The sequence below is a fragment of the Pseudorasbora parva genome, chromosome 5 (genome assembly GCF_024679245.1).
Source record: "Pseudorasbora parva isolate DD20220531a chromosome 5, ASM2467924v1, whole genome shotgun sequence".
Taxonomy (NCBI): domain Eukaryota; kingdom Metazoa; phylum Chordata; class Actinopteri; order Cypriniformes; family Gobionidae; genus Pseudorasbora; species Pseudorasbora parva.
In genome coordinates, this window is record NC_090176.1 from 19,356,085 (window position 1) to 19,378,247 (window position 22,163).

Genomic DNA, 22,163 nt, shown 5'->3' on the forward strand with positions numbered 1-22,163 from the left:
ATTTGCGCCATCGCAAACCCTCCTTTGGTGTAAAAAAAAACAAAAACTACTATCGGGATTCACTAGAGACACGCAGTGTAAAAAAATTGTGCTTAAAAGGCGTGGACAGGGTTATTTTTGCAGCTGACTTGATCGCATACGCATAGGAGTTTCTCTTTCAGACGCAAATTTTATGGGAGGAGAGAATTTAAATTAATCATGCAAGGTGATATATGCTAGTAGGTTTGCGCTCGTCAATTTACTGATATTTTCGTCATTATTCACCACCCAAAAAGCATGTCTTAAAGCAGATGCTAATTTGCGCTGCACTTGGTAGATTACTTTGGTAATTATTGAAATGATCCGTCTTTTGCGCGTTGCAGTAGTTCAGAAATTTCCACTCCCGTCCGCGCTTTATTGGTATAGCTTGCTCATGAGTAATGCTAATTTGTCTTGTTTAGTAAATGTGGCCGTTAGCATGCAAATTGATGGCACAAACAGTGGGGAAATGGTAATTTCTCTTTTTGGCTGAATATTTTTAATCCGTACTCTTTAAATATAGGCCAAATGGCATTTTGCTGCTCATTTAAATGAACATTTCGCACCTCATTTTCCTTTTTGGTTTTATTTTTTCCCCCACTGAAATAGTCTTAGACATGCTCTTTAAATGGATTCTCTTTCAAGGTCACACCTATTCCATATCCATCTCTCCGTCCTTTCCTCATTTGTACCCTCACATCCCTTGATGTTCCGCCATCAGTGACAAGAGACTCCAACCTTTCATCTCTTAAATGAATTGTCTTCTCCTCCAGAAACCAGCAAAGCAGGTTTCTCTTTATCTCTAAACCTGACAGAAATCCGTTGGGAGTTCCATTCAAGCATAGATGCTTCATGTTTTTGAAATGGACTTTGGAGGCCTGGCTATGTTTTTCTGATCAGGGGAGAGTTCAGTCTTTGACAATAAGAGGAGGAGGATTTGGGGGCAATGTTAAGGTTAAAATGGGCTCACTGGGGTGGAAAAGGCATTCCAGCTACTTGAAGGAGCTGAAAATATAAACCTCATCATGTGTAGTCAGTGCTCTGATTGCATTCAAATTCCTAACCGAAACCTTTTCACTCAGAAAGAGCTGAAGTGGCATTTGACATTGTATCCCATCTTATCCTATGCCTGGCAAAATGGACAGTGCCTTGGATCAGCAGACACAGGCCAGTTTGGAACCCAAGAGTGGTGGACAAATAAATATAGGTTGATTTTTATGAAAAGTAGTGGAGTAAACAGAATTAAATCATCCTTTGGAATGTAGTGAAATAAAGGCAAAATATGAATGTGTGTTGAATGGAGGCACTTTTGAGCATAAGTTGTGGGAATACAAAAGCAAAAATCACATTAACTTTCTCACCTAGGTTTTAAACGGGGTCATACTTTTCATGTATTTTAAGCCTTCCTAGTCCAAAAACACCGTCTACTGAAAATACATTTGGGGGGGGAGGGGGATTCTCATTTAGTATCAGGTTTCTGTAGGGCTGGACGATATGGCCAAAATTTATATCACGATATATTTCTTAATTTTGGTCGATACGATATCATTTCGATATCGATATGAACTATATAAAAGCTTTAGAAAAACTACCAAGAACTGCCACAAAGGATTTCTGTACCTACAAACTTCTGATAAATTAATTTGCCAAGTCTATGAAACCTCCTCCTATAAAACTATATAATATTTTAGAAATAAAAACGGTACAAATAAATTAATGTTCACCTTTTATTTGTATTTAGCCTTTATACGAACAAGAAATGTGAAATCACCATCAAATAAACAAGACTCTCACTTCGCAGACGCAGTTTATTGAGCATTTTCTTTTAAGTTTTAAATTTCAGTGAAGAACAATTCATAGCGCTATATTCTCCTTTTATGCAAAACTATACCTTTATCTACTGATGCACAAAAAATAAATCAAATAAGACTCAATTCAGTGGCCTATTTGTGCTCTGTTTGAGATGAGTGCACGCTGCTTTTGCAAGGCTTTAAAGCCCCACTTGGCTACTTTTGCTCTCGGGGTCCCCCTACAGTTTGGAAAAAATTATGTCCTCAACTACTGTCGTAAGCTGTCATCCTACAACAGGGGATGCCATCGCGCGTGCATTTGTTGACATGACAACCCTGATAGCCCTGAACTAGTCTCGTCTCATAACCCGCGGACCCCGTATGTCTATTTAATGGTCGCGGGTGCGCGGCGTGTTGTAAAAATATATACAGTGGTGCGGTGCGGGCCAAATAACTTCAAGCGTCCCGCGGGTCGGTGCGGTCGGTGCAGCACTAACAGTTCCCCTGAAAACTGCAAGAGGAGTTCTTCTGGCGTCGCGTGTGAAATGTCTTCATCCCAGGTAACGTTACAGTCAGTGGCAGATGCTTCAGCATGTCATATGAATATAATTTCATGGGTTTTGTTTTTTTTAAACGCCAAATAATCACGATGCTCACGTTTACAAGCCAGCGTCATTATAGTAGTCTATTGGTTACCATTTTACAGAATCTATATGATACTTCAGTAAGTTCAATGTTTGAGTGGTAGCTCACCGTAACAAGCAGGACAGCATCGGTCGGGCACGCCTCCTTCAGCTCACGCCAACGAGCAAACCCTGGTCACATTTTGATCCTCGTCCTGCCTTTAATCCCATCATTTTTTCATTTCCTCTTATTGCTTTCCTCCAACAAAACCTTTTCTTTCTTATTTGTCTCTGCTGCTTCGGACATGACTATATTATCCGACGAACAAAGTTGGGCTCGCACGTCCGAATGTAAGGAAGTGTGTGTGTTGGTGGAAGTGACGTATATGCCGTAAAGCAGTTGAATTTTGTAGTTCTTTTCTTTTTCTCGGGTTACTACCCGAAACCCGCAGTTTAAAAGTACGATTAAAAACGATACAGACCCCATCAGGCAATGGCAGACGTGTCATTCAACCTATTGTAAGTAGATTTATCATCTCAAGAGTCTTAAAAAATATATTATGAAGGTTGAAAAGTTACCTAGTGCTGCTTTAACAGGAGCAAATGATACATTTTCGTGAAGCCATGTCTGACCGTCTTTCACAAGCTTTGAAAGGTAATTTAAACGAGAATGAACGCATTGGTGTTAATACATGACATTGTGTGCAAATGTGGAAAGTATTAAAACAAATGTGCCACTTGCCTCTTACACAAATATCTACATGGATTATTTGTAACGCTTGGCATCGTTGTTAGACATTAGATTGATGCATCTATGTCGATGTATTGTTACACCCCTAGTCGGCACCTCTCCGGCACAAGTTTAATATCAGCCCCATTCCCACAGGATTCGTATATCTGGGGACCTCTGGTGATTTGTAATAATTGCAGAGAATGTCTGTGATCTTAATCCCGTGCGAATCGGCCATGTCTGTAATTTGTAAAGTAAAAATTCCCCCGCAAATTACCTACCATATTTCGCCGAACACCGAGGTCCTGTGATAACATTAGTCCCGACATCTCTGTGATTTGGCCAGGATTAGGCGGATTGTATATACTTTTTGCAAGCTTTTTTTCTCCCTGTGAGCATTTCTATCTTTATATTTCACGAAGAATTAAGTCTGCATTCATAATGCGCACCGTTATAAATCCCCGTGCAGCCGCGCCCACACGGATTATACTTTCACTTTAGAATGAGTATCAATTTGAGAGTAATCTGATTGAATGGTGTGTTTAATATTAACATCAATACTGTTCTGAATGAAAAACATAACAGAACAGTATAGTACAATGACAATCTTGTTTAAATAGGCGCTTTTACATTTAGTTTTGAAACTGAATCTTCCGCCGTATATTGTCAGCTTCTCACTCATGATAAATGAAATCTGATTCCTGCCGCTGGTCTGAACTCAGTTCATGGCGTCTGTTCGCTAACTGAACGAAATTATATTTATTTATTAGGCTACTGTAAAATAATCAAAACGATATCGATGCCTGTTTATGATTTCATACAGCTATCTATAACGAACATCATATCCGGGAGAAGTCAGTAAATTCGAGTAAAATCACAGGCTTTGCTTATCCCATGCGAATGCGCCACGCAAAACTCAGATGTGGAGGAGTCATTTCTCAATCACAGAGGTCCCTAGATAATACTAATCCCGTGCGAATAGTGCTTTAGATAGACGAACCACTTCCACGCCACTAAAGAAAGTTAGTCGTTCTTCTCTTATCAACTATTTATTTCTCCTTACTTGTGGAAGCTCGTTCATTCACATTTGTGTTGCGGTCAGGGAAACTCTCTTTGTAGCTAAAACGTGCCGCGTTGGATCTATCAGCCTACTACTGCTGAGCACTGGCTGCGTGTCCGTGGTGTAGGCCTACGTCATCACGCAAGAAGCCAATCGTGTTCTGCTCTTTCTGATGGCATGCGCCCTGAACATCAGTCATATCGAAATATCGGAAATGTGTTTAAAAATCATATCACCGTTATTGAAAAAAATTATATCGCGATATATATTGATATTGAATTATTGTCCAGCCCTAGGTTTCTGACATCAGTACACTGAAAAAAAAAAAAAATAATAATAATATTTCAATTGAAAATTTCTAGTGACTGATCACATCTAAATTTTTCAGTTGGCCGAACTGAAATTCTGTGAATTGATGCAATTTTTAACAGAAATTCAATTCAGCTAACTGAAAAATTTAGATGTGATCAGTCATTGATAATTTCAATTGGAGACCTACTTATTTTTATTTATTTTTTACAGTGTATGAACATATAAATGTTCAACATTTACATGTTAACAGCACTAAACTTAGAAGTTTGGTCTGCTAATTAAAACTTATAACTAGGGGGTGTAATGATATACTTGTGTCAAGATTCAATACAAATTGTGATACTGAACTCATGATATGCATTAATATTTTAAAGGGGAGGTGAAATGCTGTTTCATGCATACTGAGCTTTTTACACTGATAAAGACTTGGATTCCCATCCTAAACATAGACAAAGTTTCAAAAACTGATATTGGATGTTTGATGGAGTATTGCTGTGTCAAAAATACTCCTTCCGGTTTCTCACAAGTTTCGGAGAGTTTTTTTCGAGTATGGCTCGGCTTGACGTTAATAGATCGGAAGGTCCTTGTATGGGCCGTACGGGCTCTTCTCCCGGTAGGGTGCGCGCGCGTGACTAGAGCGAGAGAGGAAATGCACGCCCATAAACACTTACTCAGCTGCAGATCCAGTCGTCCGTAAACACTTATGTCGTTATAGTCCACGCCGCGCTCCACTTTATTCCTATGGGTGACGTCGAGCGACTTCAACGCTTCAGCACAGCATTCCGGGAAGGCAGCGCTGCATTTGAACCGATTTGAACGCAGAAATAATGGGAAGCTTCACAACATCGCTTTATTCGCATCGTAAAGTGGGTTTCCACGGTCACTGCTGTATCAGGACTTCACCAAATCATACCAAAGAAGTGTGTTTTTGACGGAGCGGTCCCAGCGATAAAGGTTCGGTCCTGCTTTGGATGTAAGTAAAACTGCTTCAAATGTCTGTGCTGTTGGCTATCGTCGCGTGAGTAAACATCAGTAAACGACACGATCGCGTGCTTCGTCATTCAAATGCGCTAACGGTTACTCCATTGTTGTTCTATGTTATAACGTTACACTAGTCTGACGTGCAAAACCGTTTTGCTTGCTACTGCTAAGGTTTAGTCGCATACAGTAGTCCATAAACCGAATCATGTCCTCATAATCTGTGAGTAAACACACACAAATGTTGACAGGCCACTAAATACAGTACATACCACAGAGACGGACGCCCTGCTGTTGCTGTTTCTCCTGTTCAATTTATTTCAGCCTCCCAATCTGATTCTGGATCGATAGCCATGGGTTTCTCCACGCTTGAGGCGGTGACGTTTTATGCGCATTCGTCATTCTTTAGCTCCGCCCACACTATACGCGTCTAGGTGCTCAGTTTTTTCCGGAAAGACTCGGTACAGCCTATATTTCTTTTATAAATATAATAAAACTAAAGACTTTTCGGAGATATGAAGGATGCAATACTACTCTATAGGTACTCAAGATTGACATGAGATTGACTGAAACTGTGTTTCACCCCCCCCCCCCCCCCCTTAAGCCAAAAAAAAAAAAACTTTTCGATTATAATTAAAACAATATTATTATTTTATTATTATCAGGACCAACAAATATTACCCCATTGCATTACATTCAACATTTTATATAGTTGTTTAATTTTGTAATGTCACCGAAACTCTGTAAACTGTTTTTGAGCATCATGCAAGCATGTGAACATCCATTTTTACCACAGTATGCACGCCGTTGTAAACCTGTTTATCATAAAGCCACTGTATCTTTTCAGAAGACTTGAATTTAAATTACACAATTATTTTGACGATGTCTTTGAAATTAACATATCGCAATATCTCAATATAACGTTGTTTCTGTTACAACCCTACTTAAAGGTAGCCTAGAAATCTAGACGCACCCTAGCGGCAGCAAATTTAATCTGCTCGCAAGTGTCGTCTAGGAACTCTCAATACCCTTCTGAGCTGTATTCCTCTCAATCTGGACGGGCCAATCACATCGTGTATAGAGTCGGCGGGCGGGGCCATAATGACGACGGCCGAGTTGCGTTTGCGTGCTTCTAGTAAACACAGAGACTGACGAACGGCGGCGGTCTTTCGAATCAGCTTTGACCGCGACTCTGGAAGACTTGGAGATGTGTTCGGAGTTTAGCCGACCGGATATGGTGAATGTTTAATCTATCAACAAGCTCTGTTTCACCTTCGTTGCTCTGGTTGGTGTAGCGATATCCTATCGTGTGCAGAGAGAGTCTGAAAGACAACCGTTTATCCCGCCCCTCGGATTGAGCCCTGTCTATGGTGAGTTTCCAGACCAAACATCTTGATGTGGGTCTGGCTTGTCAGGCTAACTTAAAGGTGCCCTAAAATGAAAAATTGAATTAACCTTGCCATAGTGAAATAATAAGAGTTCAGTACATGGACATCACATACTGAGAGTCTCAAACACCATTGCCTCCTACTTCTTATGTAAATCTTGTGCATGAAAAACACCACGGAAAAATAAGTGATTCTCAACATAACACCAGGCTGTGCAGGGGACGTGAGGATTTGTCATACCCTTCCCACAGATAAAAAATGTCAACAGTTATGGTTGATGGTTATAATCGGATACCACAACAATTTCATTCAAAGTCGTTTTTTTGTTCGCCAATTTCAAGCAAGCTTCGCTCAGTGTCTTAAACTGAAATAAGGGGCAATTACAACTGTATTCTGCAAGCAGTAAGTAGTAGGGCTGTGAAACTTTGGGTAGCCAGTGAATCGATTTGATTCACGATTCGTAGGTTTTCGGTTCGATTCAAGAAAGATTTTTGCAAATTCAGATAAGGTCTCCTATTGAAAATTTTCTAGTGACATCTACATTTTTTAGTTGGCCGAATAGAATTTCTGTTAATTAAATTGAGTCACAAGAACATTTTATTTATTTTTTACAGTGTAATAGCTCTGAAAAAGAATCAAGATAAGACTGTACAGGGCTCAAAATGTACACTCATATCTGTGTTAGTTCTGGGTAATTTCCGTCCCGTCACACAAATGGAATGACGTATTGCAGGAATGCCACTGGCACTGCCTCAGTGTGCTGTGAGGGGCTTGTAAACACTCATTCGCTCACTCCCAGAGCTTTGTCATTATTCCATTATCCTGACAGCCATTTTATGTTTCCTCTGCAAACCACCTGCCAAAATACATGACCATGATGTGTTACATCATTCCGCCCCATCCCAAAGGCAACACCTCAATCCTAATCCTTGTGTAAAGTGGCTTCATCATTCCCATGGGGCATGTCTGATGAGATGTTTCTGACCTCTTGGTCTTTCAGAAAAATGGGAACTGTAGTTTGTGGTCATCTTTAATTTGCATTGCAGAGATGAAATAATGATTTAGTGGCATTTACTGAGACCCTGAGGCACAGTGTGGGGAGAGGAGTGACGTCTGCCCATGCAGTTTTTAAAAGGGTTGCTGGGTAATATTTATTTTTTTATGGGTAAAGATGTTCTTGTGACTGATATTTACATCTCAGCTGTACATGAGGTGTACATTTCTGGAGATTTTATGTTAAACATCTAATTAATTCATCAATAGTAAGATTTGATAAGGTTTGTAATAGACTTAAATACAGGTAAATTGTCTATACTAAAATAGGTTCAATATGCCTTTTTCACAGCAGCGCCATCTTTGATTTTAAACAGGAATAAAAGCGAGGCTATATGAAGGATAGACAAACATCTCTTCAGTGGATTTAACTGTTATTTTGGTTGCGCTCACAGCTTCACACTTGTGTTTGGTTCATGTTTGGTTCGATTAAACTAGTGCACCAAAAACGTGGACAGAGACTGAAAAGATGGGTCTTGGTCTGCTTCCAAACGAACCCTGGTGCGGTTCGAATGATATATCATAATTTTGCATCATGGACCAAAAAGACATGTAAACGAACCAAAAAAAAGGAAGAATGCTCACACGTATCGGTAGTCGTTAAAAAATAGGAAATGCATCATAAAAGCCAGCAATCACAATGTGAAAGTTACATATACACACACACACACACACACACACACACACACACACGCATTTATAATTCATACGTTTATAAGATTTCACTTTCTAATATTCCTTATAAGCTTCTAAGTTCGGTTTAAAAAATAAAATCCATTTTCACAGTATTTTATAAGATTTACAAGTTAATAAAATGGTAGGCCTATTTGTGGCTGTTAAATGCAGACACATAAATGTGAAGTTGCTGATTTAGCAGGTTCAGATGGAGATGAATCCAGCAAGATTTACTGCAGGTAAGAGCTGCATGCTGCTCTGAAACACCCTGTAATCTACTGAAGATACAGCACAGAATAAAATAGGTGTAGAGAATGACAATGGATGGAGCAAACTACATTTAAAGTATCAGGTTCCTAAACAAAGAATAGCAAAATATGTGCGTCTAAGTAGCGGTCTTGCCAAGTTTTGGGTCTCTGGGATTTAAAGTCTCTGATGCAAAGACACTTTTAGGGCATTTTTTAAAGACACTTTTTTTAAGACAAAGAAAACAAAAAACAGACAAATCGACAACAAAGATGAACACAACGATGAAGGCAAGGACGACAATCAGTATAAAAACAATAGGGTTCATAAAAGGAGACAAAACAACCTGTAGCAGCTTTGGCTTTCTGAGTTGTAAGAATATATTCATGACTGAAAATCATAAGATTTATCAAACTGACAGTGGGAATAATATTCAATGCTAGCCCAATAACAGACCAAGACCCGGGGCGAATACCGTTTCCATCAGCATTCAGAAACAGCATATAAACCAATCCGACTGCAATTGATTTCATCGTTCTATATTCCGAGAGTGCCACATGCTCCTGCTCCCACTCTCATATGGAGCTGATCACGTTAAGACAATACGCTTGGATGACCTCTAATAAGAAACACACATCCACAGGTGCATGCACACAATATTGGAACCACCCAGTAGAGCCCAAATGTTTATTTATGCCTTTTATTACAAATAACATGGAGAGTTCTGGTCTGCGTTTCTGAAGCAATTCAATTGGAACTTGCAACCAAAGTTGACTAACAATGTTTTTGGGAAATGCACCCCAGGGTGATTTTGATCCAAATCAAAAGAGTCCGCCATCAAGTCTCCCAAGATATTCTGGTCACTGGATATGATTCACTAAGCATGAAGTCTTTTACCCCCCAGTTTTTGGTCTACAAGATGAAAATGGTAACATCCCCAACATACTTCAAGCGACATCAAAGAAGTGATGTGACATCACTTTGAACATAATCAGGCCAAAGCGAAAGAGTTTGTTTCAGGAGTTTGAGACAGTTTGCCAAAGGGAGCTTTCCAGAAAAGTTTGCTCCTTCTCTTAAACACCTTCAAAACTATCACTGGCTTACATAAAATGTAGGTTTGGAAATATTCTCTGGTTCATTTCTTCTGATCAGTCTGAATAAAAACATGAACACACTGCTTTACAGTATAAATTCAAGTGGGAATTCTAACTGAAAGCAACACTGGCTCTCTTTTTGTAATGTTTATTATCGTTAAGCTGCTTGCTTTAAAGCAATCTATTGTATAAAGTGGTATATAAAAAAAGAAAGTGACTTGACTGGAAAGCTGAGTTGCAGAGCTAGTCCAAATATATCTACAGTGCTAGGATCCGACGTTTTCATAATGCATCTCAGCACTCTCATTTTTATTTTTCCTTTTTTTTATTTTTTCGTGTATATTTTAAGAAAGCATGCAACACATTTGCATATTCTTCTAAATGTCACTTCCAGTCATGTGGGAGGTGTCGGATGTTCACTAACACTGACTTTGACTAAAAAAAAAATTTTCCCCCCTAAATAAACAAGTAACCCCTTAACCACCAATGGTTGCTGCAGCATTTTTCTGGGTACTCAAAGCACTTTATACGGCAGAGGGAATTCCTCAAATCACCACCAATGTGCAGCATCCATCTGAATGATGCGACAGCAGCCATATTGTGCCAGAAAATACACTACACACCAGCTGATTGGTGGAGAGAAGACAATCAGTATATGGGTATGATTAGGAGGGCATGATGGACAGAGGCCAATGGGCAAATTTGGCCAGGATGGGTGACACAAACTCTTTTTCCAAAGGACATCCTGGGATTTTTAATGATTTAAGTCTCATCAAAAGGACAGTGCTTGTAACAGTAAAGTGTCCCCATTGGGGTGTTTGGACCCACACAGACCACAGACCTCACTAACACCTCTTCCAGCAGCATCCTAGTTTTCCCAGTGGTCTCCCATCCAGGTACTGACCACACTCAACCCTGCTTGGCTTCAGCGGGAAACCAGTTTTGGGCTACAGGGTGATGTGGCTGCTGGCTTATAGAGACATAACCAACACACATTTAGAAAGCAAAGAGTTTACGGTTCAATAATTACTCCGACTATTATTAATATAGCGATATAAAACCTAATATAAAAAAAAAATATGATGTGCCTGTGCTATAGATACTTAAAAACACAAAATGAAGCTGAAGGCTCAAGTCTGCTCATGCAAATGTGGGGAAGTCATCTATAAAACTGAATTTTATGAACATTTTATAAGACCATGTCATGCGAGTTTTAGAGAAAGCTGAAGGCTTTTATTGCCCTGTAAAACACCCATTTACAGTCTATTGTCTGGTGAGGGGAACTGTCACATTCATGTTTCTATTGTTCTCACTCCACAAACCTGTTTGCATTAACTTATCGCAACATAATGTGACTAAAATGAGACTAAAATTTTAGTCGTATAATGATGTTGAAATATGTATGTTAGCCTTTTATATTCAGATAATCACTACCTGCTTAGCATTTATAATATAAACATCCATTATTGATATGAAAATACACCAAAGCACATGAAAATCACACACAAACAATAAACTAGTGTAATTGTGTGTTTATTAGCTTCTTGTTTCACGTGTAGAAATGTTCATTTGGGTTTGTTTTTCACAGAGCTTGGAACGAGGAAGTGTACAGGACAGCTTCATCCAGAAGGGCAGGAATTATGGTCACATAAGATGATTGACAGCTCCAGATCGAATGAGCCCTCGATGAGACATAACTCACGTAAAACCTGGAACAGGGGAGACCGAGCATGCTCTGAATGCTCTTTCAGCTCATCAGGTTGCATAATTCCGTGGGAAATTAATAGAAATTATATACTGTGTGACCAAATATTTTGCAAACATCTGAGAATAAATCAATATTTCTCCAAATATGCACCCTATCGGATGCTTTGTACTGCATCTGTGAGTTAAAACTGAGCAGACGTGAGAGAATATGAATGAACAGAATTATTCTATTCCAAATATCGAAAAATACTGCAACCTAATTTTATCATAAGCAATCAAATATTGGAGCTGGAGTCTTATATCGTTCTAATGATACATTGTATCAGCTCAAGAGTGTGAGGTTTTAACATACATTCATTTGTGATTAAATGGGTTAAAAGGACTTTGCCTGGTGTATATAGGGGCCTTGATTTTGATCACTTAGAAAAGCAATAGCACTTCTCTCCAAAACAAACGGCAAGATTAAGAACACAAAGTTTAAACGAGAGATTTGAACAAACCCCTAACCAAAGTATTAAAAGTAAGCAAGTGTTCGTTGAAAATCCGTGGCTGGAGAGAAGGAAAAAACAAACAAAAAACAGACATGGACAACTAACACACTGTGGGTCTGCATTTCTAACAGAGATTCATTAACGTCTAACCCCGAGCTGATGTCACAAAAATGTGATGCTTCAGTTCACCACTGAGGAGCCATGTGAACAGCATGGGTGAAAGTGGGGAGGAGGCAGAGTGTGTAATCTAATTGTGTTTCGGTATTACGGGTGTGTGATCCCCATTTCACTCACACTTCGGTGCTTGTCGCCACATAAATGCAAAGTATCACATCTGTAAGTGAGGGGGTGCCACTCGTCTAAGAGCTCAATGGCGTTGCGACTCGATGCGTATGTGTGTGCGAGATCTGATAGTTTCAGTCAGTCTCCAGGGCTCAGATCTGACCGAGTAAAATGTTTGGACACAGTCTATCAACCTTCATTTGTGTGCAATGCTAAGATAACACAGACAACTCATGCAGGAAAAATCAATTACATCACTCTATGAAAGCATACAGCACATACTTTTTTTTTAAAGTCACAAACCTCACCTAAATCTCCACAAGCCAAATATGTTTGTAACATGCTAAATATTTCGCTTTACCACAGGGATGTAACACCCACCAGTGAGCAATCGCTTCAAAATGTGCCTCTTATTCATTCTGACCTCTGGAACATCTCTAAACTCCTGGCTATGTGGTATTTACGCATTTGAACTGACTTTTAAAAATGATTAAAGATGGGTGCGATGAGGAACATTGCCGATAGAGTTCCCAGGGTTCCTCTGGGATATCTTCACCCTGAGGCTAACACATTCCCTGCATATAAATCCAGCATGCTGAAACTCCCAACAGAGAAGCGGCGTCAGCATTATCACATATGCATAACTGTGAAAACATATAATTAAAATGTCTCAATTCAGTATCTGCACACGTATGCTACATGTGTTGAGTGATGCTTGCTGGCAGTTCTTATATTGACAGTGATAGGGATGTAGGTTAAGTGGTTAAAAATCTGGGCCCGTAACTAAAAACATGATATAGTTCAAGTCCCACAAATGGCAAAATCAATAGACCATAACCAATGTGTCATTAAAGGGTTACTTCAGCGATTAGCATATGGCTTTGTATCAGTAGAAACCCTGGAGTATATGAGAATGATTGTGCTTTCCCCCCTTATATCCCCCTGAGACTAGATTTAAGCATTTTATTTCTGGAAAAATTCCTCCTATGATGCAAATTGACGATATTTGCATCATAGGAGGAATGTTTGGAATAAGGCTAAAAACTACAGCCAGCAGAGGGAGCCATTTCCGCATGTTTTGAACTCGCGCATGGGGGATGGGTTACACTCATGGGTTACACTCAGCTCGCAGGGAGAGCTCAGCAGGCAGCTGCAGGCACTCATTTAAACGGAGCTATGGTGAGCAATGTAAGTCTTTTAACTTCTCAAATTAATTTCTATGAAAGTTAAGCTTGCAAAGGTATGAACTGAAAAGCGCCAGACTGAACTCGCGTTGTGAATGTATGCCGCGAGTGTAGTCGCGATTACCTCAGCTCTCATCACAAGCTCATTTCTCTCACTCCTGCAGTTAGTGATCAGTGCTGTGATACTCGCGCGGTGACTCACTCATTATATTTAACAGACACGTTCAGATTTTAATTGTAGTGTCTTCAACTCAGTCACAGTAATCCAGTAACTTAGGTGGCTTTGGGAATGGCCTAACAGGGCAGCGAAGCATTCTGTGAATTGTAGTCTTTCATCCCCATGAGACAAAAATACATTTTCTGTCTTTTCTCAGTCTAGAAGGCACCAAATTCAAAAATAATTTCACATTTCTACTACATTGATGACCCAGTTTAAATACAGATTCATCTTCCCAGCGCTGAAGTACCCCTTTAAAGAAGGCATTTAACCTTCCTCTAAGATGGGAATGACCCAATAAAAAAAAATTATAAAAAAAAGTTAAAAACCTCACGCATACATGTATAAAAACTGGGCATGCTTTAAAAACCGGGCCCTTTAAAAAATTGCTGAGAGACATTACAAAAGAGAAAGTTCAGAGGAATATCACGCAAACGTGGAGGCCTGAAAATAGACGCCAAGTTTGTATCGTTTCTGCTCAAACAATTATCTGTCACTTGCCCTCTTATTTGAAATGTTGTCAGTAAAATAGATAGCGTTTTGATCATGTTTTATATCAGCAAAGTAAAAATCAAAAACTTTATCAAGTAATTGAATCCATTTAACATTCAGCAGGCCAACAAATACAACAGAACAAATATGCATGTGAAATAAACAGTGATTTTTAGGTAGGTTTAATAGTTTTCAGGTACAGAAATAAAGTAAACAAATGTTAAATAACACTGCATATTTTTCACTGTATAAAATAAATTACATGTATTATTATTACATTGAGACGTAGCTAAATTCTACTGTACAACATTAATATATGTCTGGTTACAATTACTTTGTTTAAACTGAAATTTTATTTCTGACGGGCTGCGGTGAAGTTTCATTGCGTGTGTTTATGACATGACGATAGATTTTGTCGAATGAAAAGGTAAAATGCTCATTAAGTGACTGGACATGAGGTTCATGCATTCATGTCCTCATATATCAAGGCGGCAGAGGCTGAAAAACACTGCCAAGTTTCAGTGTGTGTGAGGTAAATGAAACCTCGTGTCTGCACCATTCATTCACACAGAGACACACAGAAACATGCAGGATTCATATTTATTATTCATCAAAACTTCAAAATGTTATGCAGTAAATAACGTTTTTATGACTGGATTCTGACTGTGTTTTACGCATCGCAGAAATTAATCCGTATGACAGTTATTTAGTCAATTTTATTCAGTTGATTTTTTTAGTGTTTGGCCGTTTGTTGTGTGGTTAGCAGACAGCAGCGCAGAAGGAATATTACATTATAATGTTAAGATTATGCAACAGACATGATCCTGCTCAGTGCCTTCACGCAGTTAATTAACAAACCATTGCTTTGTTATATCTGTCATTTTCATGCTATAGCCGATATGCTAATTGTTGTAAATTGATCAAAATCGGCCGATACATCGTGCATCAAAAAAAAAAATTCCCATAAATGGTAAATGGACTGCATTTATATAACGCTTTTAACAGACCCTATGGCCATCCAAAGCGCTTTACATCTTGCCTCGCATTCACCCATTCACTCTCTCATTCGTACACCGACGCCGGTGTCTGCCATGTAAGGCGCCATCCAGCTCGTCGGGAGCAGTTGGGGTTAAGTGTCTTGCTCATGGACACTTCGACACTTGGTCAGGTGGAACCGGGGATCGAATCACCAACCTTCCGGTTTGTAGACAACCTACATGAACCACTAAGCTACCACCCTAATGCCCTGCCGCCATACTAATCGATTTTTATGTATCAGCTATTATGTTTACCCTGCCATCGCGTAACAAAATAACTATAGTTGTAACTTTACTTTATAGTTGAACATTCTGCAATGTGGACTTCATGTCGATCCCTCTTAAAATGAAGAGGTTTCTTTATTAGCTTGGCATATCTTCTCACCCGCACCGGAAAAGTTTGGTGATGAAAGGTTTTGTTTGGTACGAAAGGTTCTTTGGGGAACCAAAAAACAAACAAACAACAAAAGAAAAATTGGAAATAAAAAACTGAAAACGCAAATCATTTAACATATTTAGTATGGGTGTAACGGTACACGTATTGGTACCGAACCATTTCGGTACAGGGCTTTTGTGTTAGTTCACTAGAGAAACAAACTCTTTCGCTAAATATATGCACTATATATTAGCCTATATATTCATTTTATTCTACTTAACCTGTTATTGATGTCTTGTTTATTTAATGTATGTTTAAATAATTCTGTGATGATTTGACAGCCATGTATAAATGATTATATTTCAGCAACGAAGTGGAGATGAAAACATATTTATTTCGATTTAGAAGTTAATGCAAAAACTGAAGCTCATGAGTGTTGATTATTATATCTAAAAATAACTGAATTGAGGCATATTTGGGCTCTGTTGTTATTTTGTTAACCTTTAATATTACAATGTGTAGCCTAAGTAAGGACTCCCTATATTTACAGCATTATCTTTAAGAAACTTGTAGTTATAACTAAATTAATTTAGACATTTTTTTTTTTCAGTAAACCATTGTTGAATAAAAATAAACAAAAATATATTTTGTAAAACTGCTGTACCGAAATCGTACCGAACCGTGACTTCAAAACCGAGGTATGTACCGAACCGTCAGATTTGTGTACCGTTACAACCCTATTATTTAGGTAATGAAAATTCTATACATTTTCAAATTCACAGATTTTAGAAGTAGATTTGTCAGTGCAGATGCTTTCTCGCTTCACTGATTGAACCAGACGGTCTCAGACAACGGCTCTCACTGTACGTGGTAGCCAAGCAACACTGACGCCTTAAACCAAAACACAGGCACGGAGCCATGAGAAATCAATATTCGGAGTCACTGACTGGTCAAAAGGCATTTGCACAGGGCGCTGGCCACATTTGGTTGAATGATCAGAACAAAAGGTAAAGTCATTGCCAATTTGGTAATTAGTGTTTAGTAGGTGGGCTAAAGTCGCCATTCATCCTCAGCCAAAGGTGCCATGTTTCCAACAGGCGTTGCCACAGGAACACCAGCTGGTGCTGTGGACCAGCTGAACACGGCTGACAGCCAATAAGGCAGATGCACACAGTGACCTGCAAAGGCTGCTGGGATATCTGACACAGATTTACCCAGACAGCTGGAAAAATGGTTGGCAGGGACTGAGAGAAGGAAAGATATGAAGACTGAAAGCTGCACAGAGGAAGACAAAGGAACAGATGGATGAGTTTCAGGAGGTAGTTAAACATCCACACATACCGGCACCAGACTCCATAAGCAAAATCAAAACTGACCACCCTTTGCTAACCACTTACAATTATTCCCTGTAAAACTGTGTCCAAACCCTGCTCCTACAGGACCAACGTCCTGCAGAGTTTAGTTAACAAAAGGCAAAAAGTACCCGGATGAGCTACTACTACCAACGGGATTCTGAAGTGCTCGTTCGATGGAGGGCATTTATGAATGGAATTGAAGCAACACAACTGACACTGATATTCATTCACAAATTTCATTCATACCACCCGTATATAGAGCATACTTTTTTAACGGTAATGGAATAAATTCAAATGTAGTACCTATTCCTCCAAGAACAGGACTGAACACCCATGACATTCACGATGCTTTTAACTTTCATTATGTGACATTTTTAATTCGTACATAAAGTAATACTTCAGAACTAAAAAAATCTATATAAGCAGTGGTGTAAATATTTGAGTAAATGTAATTATTTACTGTACTTAAGTATCTTTTTGGCGGTAACACTTTACAATAAGGTTCATTAGTAAACTACCTTAGTTAAACTAATAATGAACGGCACTTTTAAAGCATTTATTAACCCTTGTTAATTTCAACATTTCTAATTTTATTATCTAATTATTAAAATCTTGTTAACATTACTTAATGCACTGTGAAATAACATGAACAATCCATGAACAGCTGGATTTATATTAACTAGCGTTAACCAAGATTAACAAATGCTGAACAGAGGTGTGGTTCATGGTTAGTTTATGTTAACTAATGTAACCTTATTGTCAAGTGTTACCTTTTTGGCTAATTTGTAGTTGTACTGAGTATCAAAGATATTAAAAAATTGTATTCTCTAATTGACTACATTTAACTACAAGTAAATGTATTTTTACTCAAATACATTTGTGTCGAGTAATGCAATTACACATTACATTTTCATGGCACCTAACTTTTTCTGCAGCAGTTTGCCTCTGCTATAAAGAAGCGATATCTCCATCTATGGGCACTGAAGGTACTATATCTTAAAAGGCTATTTTACATGAATTGCAAGAAGTGCAAAAAAAAAAAAGCTTTGACTATTTAATTAGGTAACACTATTTTAAGCTTCAGTTATTAACTATTAACTAGTTGCTTATTAGCATGCATATTACTAGGATATTGTCTGTTTATTAGTACTTATAAAGCACATATTAATGCCTTATTCTGCATCACTTTATTCTACATCCCTTAATCCTACCTAATACCTAAACTGAAATGCTACAAAAACTACCTTAATAACTATTAATAAGCAGTAAATTAGGAGTTTATTAAGGCAAAAGTCATAGTTAATAGTGAATGTGTTCCACATACTAAAGCGTCACCTTTAATTTGACTTAACATCGTTTTATTTATCTGCTATATTGTCGCTACATATAATTTTTTGAAGGACATTGGTTTACTTACAGCCTTTTTGTGCATTTGAGCTGAACTGAGAGTGAGAGTTTGTAGACGTTTAAGATGCTGTTGTGTCGACCTTGATTTGTTGCAATATTGAGGTGTTCAGTTTTATTTTGATTTCTCATCTTACAAATCATGTATTTCTTATTTTCACTGGTATGTCTCTCAGGCGTCTCGGGTACTCCTCTGTATATTGGGGGGAGATAAAAGGCTACTAATTAAAAGAACGTTCTAGTAGAACTTGTCAACCAGTATAATCCTTTGAGTTTCATTCCTATCGCCTGGGTTTCCTGTTCCTTTTTTACAGCCATGACAAAAGTCTTTATAAACGTTTATGAAAGTTGTGTATCATTGCAGTGAATGCAATGATAAAACAAAAACCAGTTTACCACAAATTAAATGACAAGACATTTCTATATCCTTACAAGCTGCTAAATGTAGCTCGACTCCAAAACAAAACTCGCATTAACGAAATTCCTGCAAAATTTAATTGGCAAAAAATGTTTACTGTCAATGGATTAGTATGATGCAAAGCTCACACAGAAGTCACTTTCCAACCAAGCAGTTTTCTGTCAGGCAATGTGGTAAAAGCTAAACAAAGATAAACACCTCTTTATAGGCAGCTTTATTTAATCGACTGTTCAAAAAGTTACATTGCGTTACTTAAGTTACTGCTTGTAATTGGTCAGACAAAATGGTCTCGAACATAGAATTTCGACATAAAACACAGAAAAGACTCACTGCTTGCATGGAACACACATTGTACAGCAGATAGATCAAACAGTAGGTATTTTTTAATAATTAATATTTGGTTGCAATGTTCATGACTGTTCACCCTTATATCATTTGGGAAACGAGTCAGTTTGACTTTAAATTGCAGGACTTTCAGCTCCCCTTGGTGATAAAGTTTTATGTTGCCTTCAGATGGATGGCACTACATTAAAAACGCGAGGCCTCTCACCTTTATCGTGCATAAGCAAAATGAGAACAGCTCTGCCCCCCCCCCAATGCAAAGTCACAGACGGAAATAGCTGACTTAGGTTGAATTCATTTAGCCTCCGCCATTGCTCAAGATGCAGAAGGTGGCCGCTCTGTGATTGTCACCCTGTCTCACAAGCTCCTTTCCCCCGCAAGCTCTTGATTAGATTACTCTTGCCTGTCCCAGGAGTGGCGCGCCACATTCTGAATATTAGCTTTTTGACTGGCCCATAATCAGCTTGAGGAATGATCTAATACTCAGCAGCTAATGGCAACTCCTGTGACGGCTCGCCTTTCTAGAAATTAATTTGGCCTTTTTCACCATCTTGGCCGCTGACTAAGCCACTCTTCTCTCTCTCGCTCTCTCTGCAATACAAACATACTCAAACTCACACACACACACACACACACAGACAACACATTCCTTTTCAATTATCTTTTTTAAGTATCACTATTTAGAGGCAATTGCATTATAGAATAATTTAGGGTGATTTCCTGTGATTTTTCCCCACCCATGTACACTACCTTTCGAAAGTTTGGGAAAATAAAGTGTAACAAATGTGTACATTGTTGTATGGGAGTCATTGTACCTGTAAACACACCCTATGTTGAATTATGTCTTACCATGCATGTTTTGGCATCACTTTACAATAAGGTTCCATTTGTTGTTGACATTAGTTAACATGCACAAACAGATTAATAATACTGGTAGAGCAAGTAATAATCTTAGTTAACTGTTAGTAACACTTTAGTTTAGAGTGCAATTCTCACAATTAACTAGTTGCTTATTAGCATGCAAGTTACTAGGATATTGGCTGTTTATTAGACCTTATAAAGCACATATTAATGCCTTATTCTACATCTCTTAATCCTATCCAAAACCTATATCTACCTATCTATATTCAAACCCAGTTCCAAAAAAGATGGAACAATGTACAAATTGTGAATAAAAAAGAATGCAATAAATTTCAACCTTGTATTTTATTCATAATAGAATATAGATAACATATCAAAAGTTGAAAGTGGGACATTTCGAAATGTCATGCCCAATATTGGCTAATTTTGGATTTCATGAGAGTTACACATTCCAAAAAAGTTGGGACAGGTAGCAATAAGAGGCCGGAAAAGGCAAATGTACATACTGTATAACAGTAGAAGAAAGATCAGAGTACTGAAATTGCCAGCCTGCAGTCCAGAACTTTCACCCATAGAAAACATCTGGTGCATCATAAAGAGGAAGATGCGACAAAGAAGACCCAAGACAGTTGAGCAACTAGGAGCATGTATGAAGAATGGGACAGCATTCCTATTCCTAAACTTGAGCAACTTGTCTCCTCAGTCTCCAGATGTTTGCAGACTGTTATAAAAAGAAGAGGGAATGCCACACAGTGGTAAACATGGCCTTGTCCCATCAACTTTTGAGATGTGTTGATGCCATGAAATTTAAAAATCTACATATTTTTCCCTTAAAATTATACATTTTTATGTACACCTATGATGTATTGTGGATAAAATATTAAATTTGAAACCTCCACATCATTGCATTCTGTTTTTATTCACAATTTGTACAGTGTCATTTTAATTGTATTTTATAATGAATCACAAAAGCATAATAATAATTATTTTATAGTTATATTGAATTGGTCAAATATAGTGTGAATGCGTCCAACTCAAAGTGAAGAGAGTTTACTTACTGTTTGTGTTGGTTCTAATAAAGAGTAAACCCAAATTATGAACACACACATTTTTCATGTTTTTCCCAAACTGTTTAACCATAAAATGATTTCACACTTCGAAAAAGTCTTCCAAGTCATTTTTTAGCAATGTTTTTCCTATGCAGATGCTTCCCCCACAAAAGCACCCCAACCATTAACCCTCCCCCCATGTGGCACAGCCCTACAATGAACATTTGTATTAACTAATATCAACAAAATATTAATACGTACTGTAACATATATACATATTGCTCATTCTTAATGTGAAGTTAACTAATGAATTATTATTGTAAAGCGGTATTGACTGCTCAAGAACATCCTGTGTGAACGACCTGTTAGATGATAACATGCAGCATTTTTGAGTGACTGATTGGTATTTGTTCAGCATAGTTATTTGAGAAATGTATAATTTACAACATGAAACCAATAAAACAGATAAAGAACACAAGTTTCTTACCTTCTTTGTCATCGTGTCGTATGATGGCATCCTGGATGACGTCCGAAAGAGTGAAGCTGATCCTTTGTTTTTTGCGGTTGGTGGCCCGGGGCTTGGGGAAGCTCTGTTTCTGTGTCCGTTCACGCTCGTAGTAGACCCGCAGCTGCTCGCACCGCATGCGTCTGACCAGCCTCTGACGCTGGCCCAACGGCAGAGACTCCAGCAGACACTGGTCTATCTCCATGTTCTGCCTGAACACGTTACATAGCTGAAAACAACCTGGACACAGAGACGGAAGAGAGAATGCTTTAGGGAATGGAAAGATGGGACACAGGAGTTGATATCGAGAGAGCAGGGAATAAAATAAGTTATTAAATATGCTGCATGGCTACTAATATTTATATTTTCATTTTATTTTTCAATTTTCAAAAAAAAAGTTATTTAGTATATTTGGCATTGTAAAAAAAAATATATAGAAAAAACATACACAAGTATGCATTAAAATGTTCAAGTGA

The 22,163-nt window shown here is 38.3% G+C and overlaps 1 protein-coding gene across 5 annotated transcripts in view; it reads right to left on the reverse strand.

The window, feature by feature from the left end:
• Positions 1 to 22,163, reverse strand: part of myo16 (myosin XVI) — a 278,734-nt gene that overhangs the window by 192,466 nt on the left and 64,105 nt on the right. For all 5 annotated transcript variants that reach the window (XM_067443432.1, XM_067443430.1, XM_067443429.1 and 2 more), the window contains exon 2: positions 21,670 to 21,927. In XM_067443432.1, the coding sequence (XP_067299533.1) occupies positions 21,670 to 21,892 (223 nt within the window). In that variant the 5' untranslated portion in view covers positions 21,893 to 21,927. The remainder of the gene's footprint in view (positions 1 to 21,669; positions 21,928 to 22,163) is intronic.